The sequence below is a fragment of the Sciurus carolinensis genome, chromosome 3, assembly GCF_902686445.1.
Source record: "Sciurus carolinensis chromosome 3, mSciCar1.2, whole genome shotgun sequence".
NCBI lineage: Eukaryota > Metazoa > Chordata > Mammalia > Rodentia > Sciuridae > Sciurus > Sciurus carolinensis.
In genome coordinates this window covers 108,106,688-108,122,165 of record NC_062215.1, presented here as the reverse complement: position 1 = coordinate 108,122,165, position 15,478 = coordinate 108,106,688, and the positions used below count along the sequence as shown (strand labels likewise).

The window sequence follows — 15,478 nt, the reverse complement described above, 5'->3', positions numbered from 1 at the left end:
TACATGTAAAATATTAAATATGCAAAATTGCTTGAGATACATATTATTCTATACTCCTTAAATTAAAAAAAATGAAGTGTGAGAAGTTAAACGATTCACCTGAAATCATTCATCTAGAATGCAAATGGGAATATGAACAAATAGTTCTCATTCTACTGCTCTACGCTGATTTTTCTGTAGTAAGAGTATGGGTTTGGGAATTAGATGAATATGCGCTCAAATATCAGTTCTCCCTAATTATTGGCTTTCAGAAGTTACATAATTTCTTTAAAACTTAATTTGCCAACTATAAAGCAGAGATTTAAAATCTACTTGTTGTAAGATTAAATACATGTATTACATAAAACTCACCTGGTACACATGTGACTCACAGCATGCACTCAAGAGATGAGAGGCAAATCCAGCTATGCCCTGTAATGTCAATGGTTTCTCACAAAGGCTGGATATCATAATAACCAACAATGCCTTGGAAAAACATACCTAGCCAGTCCACAACCTCAAAAAATCAATGCAGATTGTTTGCATAGGGTCTGGCAATCTGTGTCTTAAAAAACAATAAACAAAACTAAGTGAAAAACAATAAGGAACAGAATAAGGACTCAAAAGGCATTGATAGGCCAGTTGGGGCACTTAAGTTTTAAGATAAAATTAATTTATCCTCTGTATTGTTTATGACTAATCCTAAAGTTAAACTGAAAGTTAATATGCACTGGTGCTGAATTTTCAAGTGGTGTAAAATCAAAAGAATATTTTGACCAGGTATCTTGACCTAATGATCAGGTATCTATTGTAAACATAAAATAGCAGACTGTCTAAACTAATCTTAACCTTATTCTACACAAAGGATCCATAAATTCTCATTCTGAATTATACAAGATATTCCTGAACTCACTTAAGTGTCATACTAGTTTCCTGTGACTGCTGTGACAAATTAATAAAAATTTTGCTTAACAGTTCCTTCCTCGATTCATCTCTACCCTCCCACATTTCCTAAGGACAGAAAAAAACGATACAGGTCATACCTTCAACACTTTGCTTGATACTCTCCTTAGCTAAAATATTCATCACTTGAAAGTTCTGCTAATTTTCACAGGATAGGCACAATTTATTTAAGCTTGCTGTCACTACCTAACACACATTGCCTTTCCTCCAGTTCCCAATAATGTGTTCCATATTTCCTTTTTGAGCAACAGCAAGAAGCACTTACAAAGTTCATAGTTTTACCAACATGGTTTTATGCCAAAATATGTATTCAGAGATAATAGAAGCTTTCTTACTTCCTTCTGAGCCCACAGAAACAGCATTTTTAGCATCCATATTTCTATCAATAATATCTTCAAGAAAATCTAGACTTCTTCTATTTTGATACTCAAAAGCTTCTGTTTACCTAATACTCAATTATTTTTTTTTTTGGCACATAAGGTAATATTCAGTCTTTTGCTATGTAAGGTAATACTAACAGGTCCTAGAAAATAATAAGTAAATATATCTTTGTGGGAGCCATTTTTATCAGTCTGCCTCAAGTATTTAATAATTTAAAGTATAAAATGTGGATTTTTTTTGAGAGAGGACATGTATATTATTTCTTTGAATATATGGATGTTCCCCTTATTCCTCAAACAAAGGTAGGTTAACATAGACTTTACAGAATTTGTTAAAGTAAGCACTCTGTTTCCTTCTTCTTCTTGTTCTTCTTGTTCTTCTTGTTCTTCTTCTTTAGAAATAAAAAACTACCTTTGGAGCTTCTTTGAAATTTTTTAATTCATACAATGAAACCTATGAAATGGTTTAATTGACAATACCAAATTATGAATCATTATATTAACATTTAATTTTAGAAAAGAAAAAAATTTTAGAAAGGATAAGAATTAAAGGATTGCCAAGTTTTAAAATTTTTAAAAAATGTATTTGGTTACATAATTAGCAACAAATGAAGGGCAATTTTGGAACTAGAAAAACTTTAGATTCTGAAAATTCTTTTACAAAGGAAAAAATCTCTAATGTAAGAGATCTTGCAGACCAACTGAAGTTGAGACTGAAGTTTCCGGGTAAGGAAAGGGCAGGGCTACAGAACAATGAAAAAGAGTCTAAGGCATATGCAGGAATGGAAAGTATTCTGAAGAATATTTTAGGGGGAAACATAGAAAGGAAACAAGTTGGAGGGTAGCTAGGTGGGATTCAGGGCAAATCTATCATCCATGTCCCTTTCCCTCTCCTCAGTAGGGAGGGAGGGACTGAATCCAACTTAAGGGCTTCCAGGGAGGGGTGGATAGAGTTGAGAGTTGACCTCCTCCAAGCCCCAACAAAAAAAAAAAAAAAAAAAAAAAAAAAAGAAAAGAAAAGAAAGAAAAAAAAAAGACATTAGCAATTGATGAGATTATTCGGGGAGTAAGTTCTCCTTGCCTTGCTCAACCTTACAACCTTATAGCAGCAGTTTATGCAATTAATCAGCCTAATCTCCCTCATTCATTCTCCCCACCACCTCCCCTACCCTTGTATTTCCTGGTTCCAAGAGACAGACATCACACTTTCAGTTTTCACCCAACTTTCACTGACTTTTCCCCTTCACTAGCTCTTATCCCTTAGTAATCTCTGCTTAGCAGATTCTTAGAGCTGGGTCCTGAGCTGTGTTTTCTTCTATGTCACTGGATGATCCCCTCCAGGCCCACAGTGTTCAGTGTGATAATGTCTCAAGTTTATATATTTAGTGAGATTTCACCTCTGGCTCCGGACTCATATAGCCAACAAACTGCTTGACATCTCCCCTGCATGTCTTGCAGGCATCTTGCACACAAAGTGTCTTAAATAGGAATTTTGATTTCTCCCCTGTTCATCTACACTTTCCTGTCATCACCAACCATGCTGTGTCATGTAGATGCCATCCGTTCTAGACCTCACCCTCTTCCTGGCTGCAAACAAAAGGCATCTATCAACTCTGTCCTTAGTTTTTGCCAGAATACATCTCAAATGCAACTTCTTTATACCTCCATGTTCCAACCCTGGTTCTTGAGCTTTCACCATCTTTCTCTAGGATTCCGCTAAAGTCTCCTGATAGAACTCTATTTTCTCTGTTTGCCATGTCCTTGCCACTTTTCTTCTTAAATTCTTCAGTCAATCCCTACTGGACAAAGCAAAAAAAAAAAAAAAAAAAAAAAAAAAAAATCCTTCATTATACCCTGAGGTCGCTCTGCCCATCTTCCAACTGGCTGCCATTCCACTCCCCCTCGCACACTTCACCTAACTTTCTTGGTCCTCTTTAAGGTCTTTAATAATGTTAAATTTCTAACTCTTGTTATTTTCTTAACTGCAGGCACTTTCCCTAGCCTCTTCTTTATGACTGACTTCTTCTGTTCAGTTAGCATAAATTTGAATATAACCCCCACAGAGAACTTTCTCTGGCTGCCTTAACAAAAGTTAGCTATTCTGTTATTCCCTATTACAGTCACTTGTGCTTCTGTCATAACATTAATTTATCAATTTTCTTTCCTTATGTTCTACATCCTGATTTTACTGAGTATGGGCCAAATCTGCCTCTTTTCACATTACCATAAGCTTCTAGCATGGTTGCACATAATAAATATTTGATAAACATATATTGAATGGATGAATGAATGGATGGAGATGGAATGGAGTGTAAATTTAAAGCTTACATAGTGGAAGATTAGATATTTCCCTGTGAGATAGGAAAAAATGTTGGTAATGTAAGCTGATAAACTTATGTATAAAGGATGAGAAGCTAAAATACTTTCTAGCTTATACTGGATGGAGGTTATTGATAATGGAATAGGGTAGAGGTGGGGAGAATGGAGACTATTGAGGTAGTCACCATGAACAATGGGAGAAAGTGTTATCCAGGGATTTCCAAGGGCCATTGAGCACTTTCATGAAGTTGGGGATGCTAAAATTGTCAGAATAAAAGTATGTGATTTGCTTTACTGGTGCCTGGCAGCCCAAGTGTAGGATGAGATGAACCGAACTTTTGGTTTAATACAAATTTGGGGTTATCATAGTGATGAGGCATAAAGAAAAGGTTGGTGGAGGATTTTGAGGGGACTGGTAGATGGTGGTTAAATATTCCACTGTGGCTCTGGGTACAGAAAGAGGAAGTAAAGCTAAGAGGGATTTATCAGCCTGAGTGAAGAGAGGGAACAGAAGATAGCAGTTCTTCCTATGACTTCACACCTCTCATTTACAATGTAATTAATGAGAAACACTCATTTCATGTTTTTTGAACATTTGTCACCAAAAAAAAAAAAAAAAAAAAAAAAGGTCAGTTCTTAAAAGCAAAGCCCATGGCACAAATTCTGTGTTAATCAACAAGACTAGTTATGAAGTTTTGAGTGTTGCTTTATGGTTAAAATTTGGTTGGCTTAGAAATATCCAGTGACAAATCAAAATACAGTAAGAATTAAATAAGTCGATATATATTATAAATCAATAGATTTTTGGTCTGTTTTAGAAGGCAGTTCTAAGAAGTCTAATCCCCGTCAGTCTGAAATTATAGGTGGGAAAATAGCAGATATTTGAGAGATTTAGGGAAGGGATCTCTGATGAGCATATGTTTGAACTTTCCCTGTCCCCAGTATCTCATGGTGCCTCAATTTCATCATTAGAAATCCGTATGGGTAGATCATGGAGGATTCCATTAGATGATACTATCCCAACAGATAGACTCTTTTCCGATGGGTGACAAACAAGTATTTTGGATGTGTTTAAGGAATCATGTTGCTGAAGGCTTTGGGGAAGATGATATGGTATAGATTTTGTTGGTGCCCTGTAAGAGGCAGTATTCAAGAATAGGGAGGAGGGATGTGAAGGAGGAGGTTTCATCTACAAAAGTTCATAATGTGCCTCAGTTTGGGTGACTGAGATAAGAGCCTGATTTCCTATATTACCAACCAGGTTAATCATGTTTTCAGATGTCCAGAAAAACCAGCATGCTTTTTTTTCCCCGTTTCTTCATAAGCACAATGGGTCAGACCAGAAAGGTCAGATTATTAACTGTTGTATGAATCATACATACTGACAGGCATCTAGTTTCATCTGGTTTCCATAGGTTCCCCAAAACCATTTTAAGTTCTCCTGCATTGACTTAAATGAAGTAACCTGATTTCCCACTGGAAACTGATTTCTGCTACATTGTGGGGGAAGAAATTGCAGTTACAGTGAAGTCTAATTTAACAGAAAGATATTTCTAGGTGTAACCTTTTTTGAGGTTAAAAAATCATATTTTTATTTCATATGCCTACTTATTACACAAATTAGGCATTTAGAGTCTACAGGTCTTTTGCTCTATTTAAAAATTAACCGAAATTGCTTTGTTAGGGGGAAGTCTAGGTTTTAATTACTATAGCCAATCCAATTACTACAAACAAATGGGGACTCTAATGTGGGGAATCTCACCATCCCAAACACAGCTGATACATGATTTTGATAGGAGAGAAAGATTTTAGACTTGAGGAAGAAGGCAAGGGACTATTTTTTGAGTCTTTTTTGACACTGGCTGGATGGTCTGGTCAAGTCACTTACTACCCCTCCCCAGCAACTCACTTTCCTCACTTTGAGAATGAAGATTATAATGCTTATATCACAGAATGAGGATGAAGATTTGAAGAGATAATTGGATGAAAAATACCTTGTAAGCTTCATGGTGAAAAGCCCACATGAGACTCATGATTACTCAGGGTGTGAATACACATTTTGACTGGGCACCTTGCCCTTTTCCAGGGTAGTTCTTTAATCTGAATCTACCAAATGCTCAATAATTTATGAGGAAACTCAGAAAGGATGTGCTTCGCCCTTTTGTCTTCTGTGTGCTGAATGCTCAACCACTAACCTAATTTGAATGCAGCCTATCAAATAAGAAGGTTTCAAATCAGAAGATTTCTATGAATTTTTCATTTTATTCCAACAGAGACAAAATGTGTTGCATGGGGTCAAGTCCCAGTCTCCTCAGGTATGACCAGAAGTAAGAATACTTCCTTAACTTGGATTTGCTATTCAACTGCAGTCTCAATCAAGGTATCCAGGGGCCTTCACTCCCAGGAACTGGCATTTTCTGGAGCATCAGGAGAATCTAGGATCCAGCTAAGAAGCTCTTCCTGGAATTATATCATTTGCTCTTTCTCACGTGTGTGTGTGTGTGTGTGTGTGTGTGTGTGTGTGTGTGTGTGTGTATGCGTTTGCATTTCCCCCTGCAAACTTTAGAGTTACTGGGGCTTCTTTGCTTCTCACTGATAAGAGAGTGTAGTGATATAAAAAATTGCTTTAGTATTTTGTTCTTCCTAGTGGAGGCTATCCCTGACACTCAATCAAAATCTCCTGGCTTCTAATTGAGAGTATTTAAGTTGTACTCAATGCCCAACTCCAAAAGTCTTGGCCACTGACATCAAGGTTCCTGTGGCAAGTGTATCCAGCAGAAGGATTGAACTCAGGCTTAAGAAAAATAAACCACTAGCATCAACATTCAGCACTTTGACAATAGTCTATTTTGAGCAGGCAGCTGTTAGGGTAAAACTGGAATGGGAGGGAGAAGGGCAGGAGGTGGTGTCATGTGATAGAAATAGTCCTGGGTGGAAGGCAGGGCACCTTGGGGGTGGTGCTGTCTCCCCTGTGTATATGACCTTGGGCAAGTCACTTTCCTCCATATGCCTTCTCTATAACATAAAGGACTACAGAGATCACTTCTGAATCTTCATGTACTATTAACAATTGATGATTTTCTGTGCCAAGTTAGCTGTGTCACATACCAGTGCCTTAGGTATAAGGAAGAGATCTGTCTTAATTTCTTCCAAAGTCATATGACTATATGGAAACAAAGGAAGGAGGCTTTGTAGCCTGTGGAGAAAGCACTAGAATTAGAAGTTGAGAAATTTTCTTTTGAATCTCAAATCTGCTATTAGGTTTCTGGGACAGCAGATATATCATTTGCTCTTTTACAGTCTCACTTTTCTACCAATAAAACACATGACACTAAGAGAATCTTTTTCATGATGTTGCTGCAAGGATTGTTTAGAATAAAGGCACATTCACACACATGCACAGGTAAAATCCGTGCACACACATCACTACCTACAACATAAATACACATTTCTTGTGTCTGAGCCTTGGCTGAGGGAGGTGCAGGTGATGACAATAGCTGGGTGGGAGCGACAGTTTGGTGAAATCGAGTTATTACTGAGTGAAAAATCAGAAGATTGCTGGTTGGGTTCTGCCCTGCCACTGTGAGTTGTGAGATCTAGGTCAAGTTACTTTGCTTTTCCCCATTTTTTCCCCTCATTTGTCAGTTTGGCATACTACAGATTTTTTTCTTCAGAGTGCTCTGAACAACTCCTTTCATTTTTAAAAGCAAACAACAGAACAGAGCATCTAAATGTTGCTATGTTCTCTGTGCATTTTGACCCTTATGCAAAAAATGTAATTCTCCTCCTGAGAAGTTCTGTTCTGAATGGGTCAGCCAGATGAGCCTGACAGGAAGTGGTTTTCTGGGACAAGAGGATCCAGGGCAATATTACATTAAGGATTTGATAAAATTAGGCTCATGGTTAAATTGGGCCCTGGGTTAGATGTGTGAAAAAGCAGTGTGAATAGGTTGAAAGTTCTACATTTACTAATTACTCTCTCCCAGGGGTATTTCTAGGTCTTTGACAGTATTTAGGTAATTGAGCAACTTGAGTTGCTTTAGCATTTCTCACTTTTACATTAATTAGGCACTGTTTAACTGTTTTCTTCAATAGTAGCATAAGTTTTTTTTTTCTTTTTTACATTCTCTCCTCTGATCATCTTTCTCTTTGTTATTCCTCTAGTTGGGGGAAGAATGTGAGAAATAAAAAGTTTCAGAAGGCTCAGTAATGATCTCTTGGCCATATTTAACCTAGGTTCCACCTTTAAACAAAATTTTTCTTTTATTTCTTGCTCTCCCTACATGACTTTTCAGTGAAACAGAGCACTGAGTTGCTCCAACATACACACACATGCTCACAAATGCATGTGTGGATGCATGCATATACAAACACACACACATACATACATACACATATACACTACTGCATTGCTCTCACCCAGGGAGTGAAAGTAGGAAAGAATCCTTTTAAATCTATATTGTGAGATTGTTTTTTCTCTTACACTGATTGGTTCTCAGGGAGATATCACAGCTTCTCTAGTCAATTTCAGAAAATGTTCTCTAATCACTGTCAATCACAAAAGCAGTCTCATTTCATCAATTAAAAAATTCATCCCATGCTAAAACAAGGAAAATGAATTTCATTTAACTTTTTTCTCTTCTATTATGATGGACTTTTAGGAGCATAAAGTCTTGGGGAATACATGATCTGTTTATTTTCTTTCTTCTAGCTTTTCCACCTCCTCCTTCCCTTCCTCCTCCAGCAACTCATTAGTTATGTTTTTTGACCCAGAGTCAAAATTAAGGTTCCAGAAAGTTTTCCTTTCTCCTCAGTAATTTAGACTGGTTTGTGGCAAAGGCAGTGCTATCTTTTGCTTTTCATATGTGCTGAAAGAAAACTCTCCTTAGCTGTGTATGAAGGAGTCAAATTATTGGTTGATAGTCCCAACTTGGACTAAGAGAATAAAGGCCCACTTTAATTGCTTCATTGAGGAACTTGCCAGAGTTCTGTAGGGAATATGGAGCATTAAGCTAGGCAATCCAGTAACATTATGATGCAGCAATTGTAGATGAGTGTACCATACTTATTGTACTTTAAAACTAAATGTCGGCAGCAAACATCTTTTGTGTGTGTATGTGTCATTTTTCTCTAAATTCAGATTCAGGAAGTCCACTCTTAAAAATAAGTCCATTTGTGGAATCCCATCTTGACCATCGCTGCAGGCCAGGAGACAGGCTTTTCCAAGTAGAACTGTCCCATGTTTTTCATGGATAGGTGGATATTTCAGCAAATGTGTGTGTGTGTGTGTGTGTGTGTGTGTTGTTATTGTGTGTTGATTATTGCTGATGGAAACAAACTTCAATAATTAAGAGAAAGAACTTCAAGGACTATCAATTTATTAGGAAGGATTAAATATGGGACTTTCAAATGACTGTCAAAGGAGTATTTTAAGCATATTTTAAAATAAAATAGTCTAACTGGGCTCAGTGACTCACACTTGTAATTCCAGTGGCTCAGGAGGCAGAAGGATGGAGAGTTCAAAGTCAGCCTCAGCAACTTAGGGGGGCCCTAAGCAACTCAGTGAGATACTGTCTCTAAATAAAATATGAAAAAGGACTGGGGATGTGACTTAGTGGTTAAGGATCCTTGGGTTCAATGCTGGTACCAAAATAAATAAATAAATAAATAAATAAATAAATAAATAAATAAATAAATAAATTTTCTAAGCAAAGATAAAGTGCTGTCCTTACTGACTTGAAACACTCTTATGAAAAAAACAGATTTTTTTTCTCCCTTAAAATTCAAACATTCAACCTAAAAAACCAAAACAACAACAAAATATGAACTAATGAATAAATGTGACTTCATAAATCATAGTGTTAAACAGGGTTTATTTATCTTATATCAGATAATATATGCTATATATTAAAAGGAATAATTAGGAAGTCATTATTGATTTATAAAATGGCATTGCAAGCTTTACTTGAATTTCTATTTCTCATTTACTCAGAGAAACATACCTTTTAAATCTGTATGGTGCAAATCTGAGTCTTTGGAGTGCATGGCACTGTGTTCAGAGATAAGGGAGTACAACATGAAGTTAAGTGCCGAAGTTTATAATTTTACTGAGAGGGAAATGCTCGAGCCTCTAGTTAGTGAAAAGAACACAACCAAGGGTTTCAGTAATCAGGAGGGCTGCCTACTATGTTAAGCCACATTGGAATTTAGAGGTCACAGTCATCTCATGGTCCAGGTGGAGGTAGACCCCAGATGGACTTCAGGGCATTGTTGAATCAGCATGTATGGAGAGCAAGTGATGAGGGCTGTGTAAGCTGTGGGAGGGAGGCTGCAGAAAGAGATAAATTATCAAAATACCAGGGGAAGGGAATGAGCATAATGTGTAGGCAAGGGCCAAGAGACGGACTTTCCTTGTGCTGGGAGCTCCTCCTGAAGAAACGGCATGTGCCTCATGTGAGAGCCCCACCACAGGCAAGAGACACGGGCAGCACCGGAACGGATATATTGTGAGCAGCACTGTACTTGTGGAAAAGGTCTCTCGGAGTGCCTCTCAACATTTTAGGACGGTTCTTTGGGACTCGGGAGGGAAAGGAGGGGAGAACAGGTTTGGAAGAGAGAGTCTGATTCTAGAACTAAAAGGGGGATATTATGATCCTGGCAACCCTGCCTATTAAAGATATCCTTTGCTCTAATAATTTGGATAATTCATTCTCAGTATGTTATTAATTTATAACTAGTTATTATCTTTACCAAGGGGAAGTGAATTTAAATGAAGATAGCAAATATTTGATTTTTATTCTTTTTTTTCAATCTATATTCAATGAATGCTTATGGTATGCAAGTTACTGTGTTAATTAATCTATAATGATGGAGTCAGGGAAAATATAAAAGTCAGTAAGGAAGATATTCCTCAAAACTCTTAATTGTCAAGTTGCAGTAGGCTGTTACTGGAGCTAATTTTAAGGCCCGTGTTTTTATAGATCTCTCTCTCTCTCTCTCTCTCTCTCTCTCTCTCTCTCTCTCTGTGTCAAACATACACACACACACACACACACACACACACATATATATATTTTGGAACAATTTCTCCTTGTGGTGATGTTTAAAATCTATTATATTAAAATCATATTGTGTGCTCTGGTAAGACATCTCAAATACATTTTGAGCAAGGCTAAAAATTAATAAAATCAGTTAAAAACTTCAAATTTTACCTATACAACGAACCAAAAGTTCTCATTTGCATTTTCTTCCAAGGTTTATCTATATCAATGTATAATATGCACATAATTATAGTCAGAGTGTTTGGGAAAAGGAAGAGAAAAACAAAACAAAACAAAAAAGAAAGTATCCTTTTTAAAGTAAGATTGACACAAAAGGGCTAGAAATACTTCGGGGAGTCCCATTTTAGTCTCCCTCCTGGTTGGCCTGTCTCCTGCATTCTATTGGAGTAGAGCATTAGTCAGGTGTCTTGTCCAGAGCTTGCCTGTATTTAGCCAAGGTGGGTTGTGTGCTAAGAGGGAGGGGCCTGGCCATGTGCTCTCTGACTCATCCTCTTAAGCACGCATGTTAATTTCTGCTATGGTTGGGCAACTTTCTCCAGAAGACAGAGCCCAACTGTGACTTTCCTGGGCTGCAATGCACCACTTCCACAGAACAAATTAGAGAAACTAACAAGCACTGGCAGTCATTGAGCCTTCAATAAATCATATGAATGATAGCATCATTATTGCCTGCTTTTGGCCCACACACTGGTCCTTTCTCCAGTTTGGAGCTGGACCTTGTGCTTCTGTGCTGTCTGATTTCTCCCCAGACTCCAGAGCAGTCTGCAAGGGCCACTGAGAGCATATTAAAATGAAGCTGCTTTTATAACTACTTTATTTCTTGGCATTATATGTTCAAAACTGGCATATGAAGGCCTGTGGTATACAGATATTCAGAGTAAACCTGGCCCAATATGATTCGTAGGATCCTTTTCTTGGTGGTAGTAGGGGAAGTCAGCAAAAGATGAAAAAGTACAGCATAATTTTGAGTATAAATTGTAATCATTTCTGTTGAATTACTAGCTTTATCATCACTGCCAATGCCAGTTGCAGGGTCTCAGTTTCCTGAGACCCTTGTAAGAACTTTTGTGTTCCCCTTAAGGCAGTGAATATCACCAAAGTAAGGAATATGAATGACACAGTCCTTGGTCTCAGCAGGCAGTTAGTATGTGGTTGAGGCTAAGAGGTTGATAATGACCTCAATAGCTGACATCACATTGAAGTGCTCCTCTTTTAAGGTAAGTAAGATTCAGCTATCTGTTCCTTCCTCCTAGTAAACTGAATGAACTGTACCCCAACTACCTAGATCACAAAGAAGAGCTTTCTACAGATGCCAAACAGAGCCACTGTTAACCCACTACATGTTCCATGTCTCAATCTTGCCATCCCCTAATTCTAACTTCCAGAAAAACATTGTCTGCACATCAAGGCATACTCAGACTGTGTTATCCATCAATGGTAGTGAACATATGGCTACAGCCTACCCTCACTTATATAATTGGGCCAGGAAGAGCCAGAAACTAAACTATTTGATTCAGATCAAATATCTGTGATTTGATGCTCCGGATGATGGAGTTACAGGAATTTCTTGGAGGAACTGGTTCAGGCGGGTGCATTGGGCAGTAATAGAGCTGCACTACTCTAGGAAAGTGACATAACTTCACAGCACTTTCATCCCTTCATTTGAACTATAAAGACCTGACCCTCCATTCCAGGGCTTTTGTGATGTTCTCCCATGTGTACATAGGCTCTTCCTAAATGGTGAAAATCTACAGATAAAATGATTGCTATTACTATGTTCTTGTAGCACCTGCAGTTGCTTGCTAGTCATTGATGGACCTTCCCCAGCACTATTATTCCTGTATAATTGAACTCCTGAAATGTCTACCATCTTCACTGACAAAGAACATTAAATTTTAGGGAGTAAAGTCACTTCTTCCCTTACTGTTATGAATATCTCTACTGGTGATTAGGCAGAATTCTGCTGGTTAAGGTATGATACTAAGGAGGTTTAGAAGATTTCTTATCTGTGCTCATTTCACAGATATACTTTGGACAAACTTTTCAATAGTCAAAATTTCCAAAATTGAGAAGTTACTCCAATGTTAGTGTTTTAATGGAGTTACACTTCAGGCTCCACCATTCACATATACCTCATTGTGAGTTGAATTCATCTAATCATTTTAATAGCTTTTCAAGACAGAGGAGAAAATGGATCCTGAGCTAATAGGGGTGAGGACCAGAGAAATAAGTTTAGAAAGAGAGCACAGTGCATGTGCTGATATCAGACATTTTCATTTCGTGAATGGTAGACTATTTGGATAGTATCTAATGATTACTAAAGGTCACTCTAATTCCGAGTGACCAAAATTCACACAAAATTATCTAGAAATAAATGTTTGTGTATATGAGCCCAAATACATGGGAATGAAGAAAGAAGAGAATGGTTCTTACCCAGTGGGTCTTGTGTCTTCAATGGCTCTGTCCACTGGGATCAGATCACTAAGGTAGACATTGAAGTTTCCTTCTTTCCATCTCCGTTCTGCCTCTTTCTCCTTTCCAGGGGGAACAACCACAGGACGTCCAAACTGACCTGGAGCTTTAAGGTCTCTTGGAGAAAGTGTCACGTCTACTCGTAACACATGGTGCATCCCATGGTGTTCAGGCAGAGGGGCTTTTGAGTGACTTTGGTTGTGTTCCGCAGACTGCGCCTTGGCAGTCAAGTTGATTCTTGCTGTCTCCTTTGCCCCAGCTAAGGCTTTTTTGGTTTGAGACACTGTTGTTCCCTGTAAAGCAAGTGAAGGGAAAGATGCCTCGCTCCTGTTCCTGGAAATATGTTTACCTTGGCTTCCACCCAACACTTTAGGAAATACAGTTTGGGTTTTAGAGTTGGAAATCTCTTTGGTGTTTGTCCTTAGTTCCTCATCCTTAGTTATAATCACAACATGGCTTTCAGGGAAGTCAAGTCTCTTCCCCTGAGCCACTTTGACTCCAACATGCTTTGGCAAGACTCCCAATGGTGTCTCATTCATAGAAGGCTTCTTTAAGTGATTGGAACCGTCAAAGAACTTGAAAAAAGGAAGACTCTTATTGACTTTGTGTTTATTTGCATTTAGTTCTTTGTTCTGAGTCTCAGTTTTTTTTAAGGCTATGGCTTTCCCAGATTTGGGCACTGAGGGGCTGCCAGGGTGTGTCCTCTCATTTGCTACTGCTTGTGATTGCTGCTTTGATCTAAGATTGATGGTCGTATTCTGGTCCCTTTCAGCTGCTGGTTTTGAAGTGTCACTGCTGAGATTATGACTCCTTTGGGCCTGCTTTTTTATACTGACAGGTCCTGTGTGCACTGATATTTTGACCAGTGGAGTTCCTCTTGCCACTATGAATGGGGTTTTCTGAACCCTCTGAGCTATTGTCTGCTTTGATGTCACCTGACGAGAGGACATTTCAGGGTTGCTGTCTCTCCCCTCCATCTTCTGCTTGGTAAGTGTCCCTGTGAGGGTCTGCAGATGTGCAGGATACCACAAAGGTACAACTTTGTCCCTTCCCGGAGTGTTCTTCATTTTTCTTATCCTCTGTGTTTGATCCAAGTGATCCTCAAACTTGTGCACACTGTCCTCAGTCTTTCTAAAAATGTCCTTGCCCCAAGCCCCTTTCCCATGTCCCCTCTGGGGAGGCCTCATCTCTTTGATGCTGCTGTAAAGGATCTTCATTTGGTCTGGCTGCACTCTGAATCCTATCTGCTCCCTCCTCACGATATCTTCCTTGAGGACCTGAGTGTTGATCTCACTGAATGAGAGGCGGAGAGCTGCCATGTCAAAGAGTAGCCAGATGACAGAAGCCACAAATATAAATGCCAAGACTCGCCCACTTCCTCGGAAAAACTTTCGGATCTTGTTCATTGTACAAAGGCTTCCCTTGCAGCCTGCCCTCCCTTTGAGTCTGCTTACCTGGAGTGGAGAAAGAGATGAAGTAGCAGTAGCAGCAGCAGCAGCAGCAGCAGAGTTGCCAGAAAGCACCCCTCCCCTGAACACAGCAGGAAACAGCAGTCCAGGGGGAAAGCTCAGCTCCTACCGCCTGTCAGTCTCTGCCTGCGTGGCATTTCACAGCAGCGCATCTGTGCCTGCTCCGCTGGCCCTAGCTAAGCCCTGGTAAACACTGGCCTCGGGTCACTCCGGGAGCAGTCAATTGCAGCCACAGGACAGTTCAACATATCACTCGTCTCGTCTCTGTGAGCCCATGTCCACCTTCTTACAAGCCCAAGAAAAGGTGGGGGCCGGGTTGGGGCTGCTGCTTCTCTCCTCCCAGTTCTCGGCTGCTCGCTGTAACTCAACACCACTTCTCATAAGGAAAACATTTCAAGCCATTACCCAGAAAACTTCATTCAGCTCTCACCTTCCTTGTTACGTGAACGAGTGTGTGTGTTTTAAGGGCAATTAAACAGAAAGCAAGCTATCTAACTTGGAGGGCATGTGTTCCCGGTTTGTAACCCCACCTACCCCACTCCTGCTCTTTAACCCTGTGGTACCCAGGTGCTCTAGCGCTCTCCCTGAGCAATTCATCCCTGACCTTAATGTTTCATCTTTAAGAGGTTAATACTTCAAGAAGGGGCCCAGCATATACTCACTCTTGGAGGTGGATGTTTAGTTATTCAGAAGATTTCCTGGAGGGGCTATGAAAGTATTTCTTCGTAAAACAATCATCTTTTCTCACCAATCCATCTGTTTTTAAAGACTGAACTTAATAGACACAAACTTAATTTGTCATATTGCTATAAAAGTTTGTAGACACTTGGCTTTG

The 15,478-nt window shown here is 39.0% G+C and overlaps 1 protein-coding gene across 1 annotated transcript in view; it reads right to left on the bottom strand.

Annotated features, from left to right (window-relative positions):
- Nucleotides 1-14,943, bottom strand: part of Galnt5 (polypeptide N-acetylgalactosaminyltransferase 5) — a 52,338-nt gene extending 37,395 nt beyond the window's left edge. The window contains exon 1 of the mRNA XM_047542829.1: nt 13,136-14,943. Within this exon, the coding sequence (XP_047398785.1) occupies nt 13,136-14,580 (1,445 nt within the window). The 5' untranslated portion in view covers nt 14,581-14,943. The remainder of the gene's footprint in view (nt 1-13,135) is intronic.
- Between the last annotated feature and the right edge of the window lie 535 nt (nt 14,944-15,478).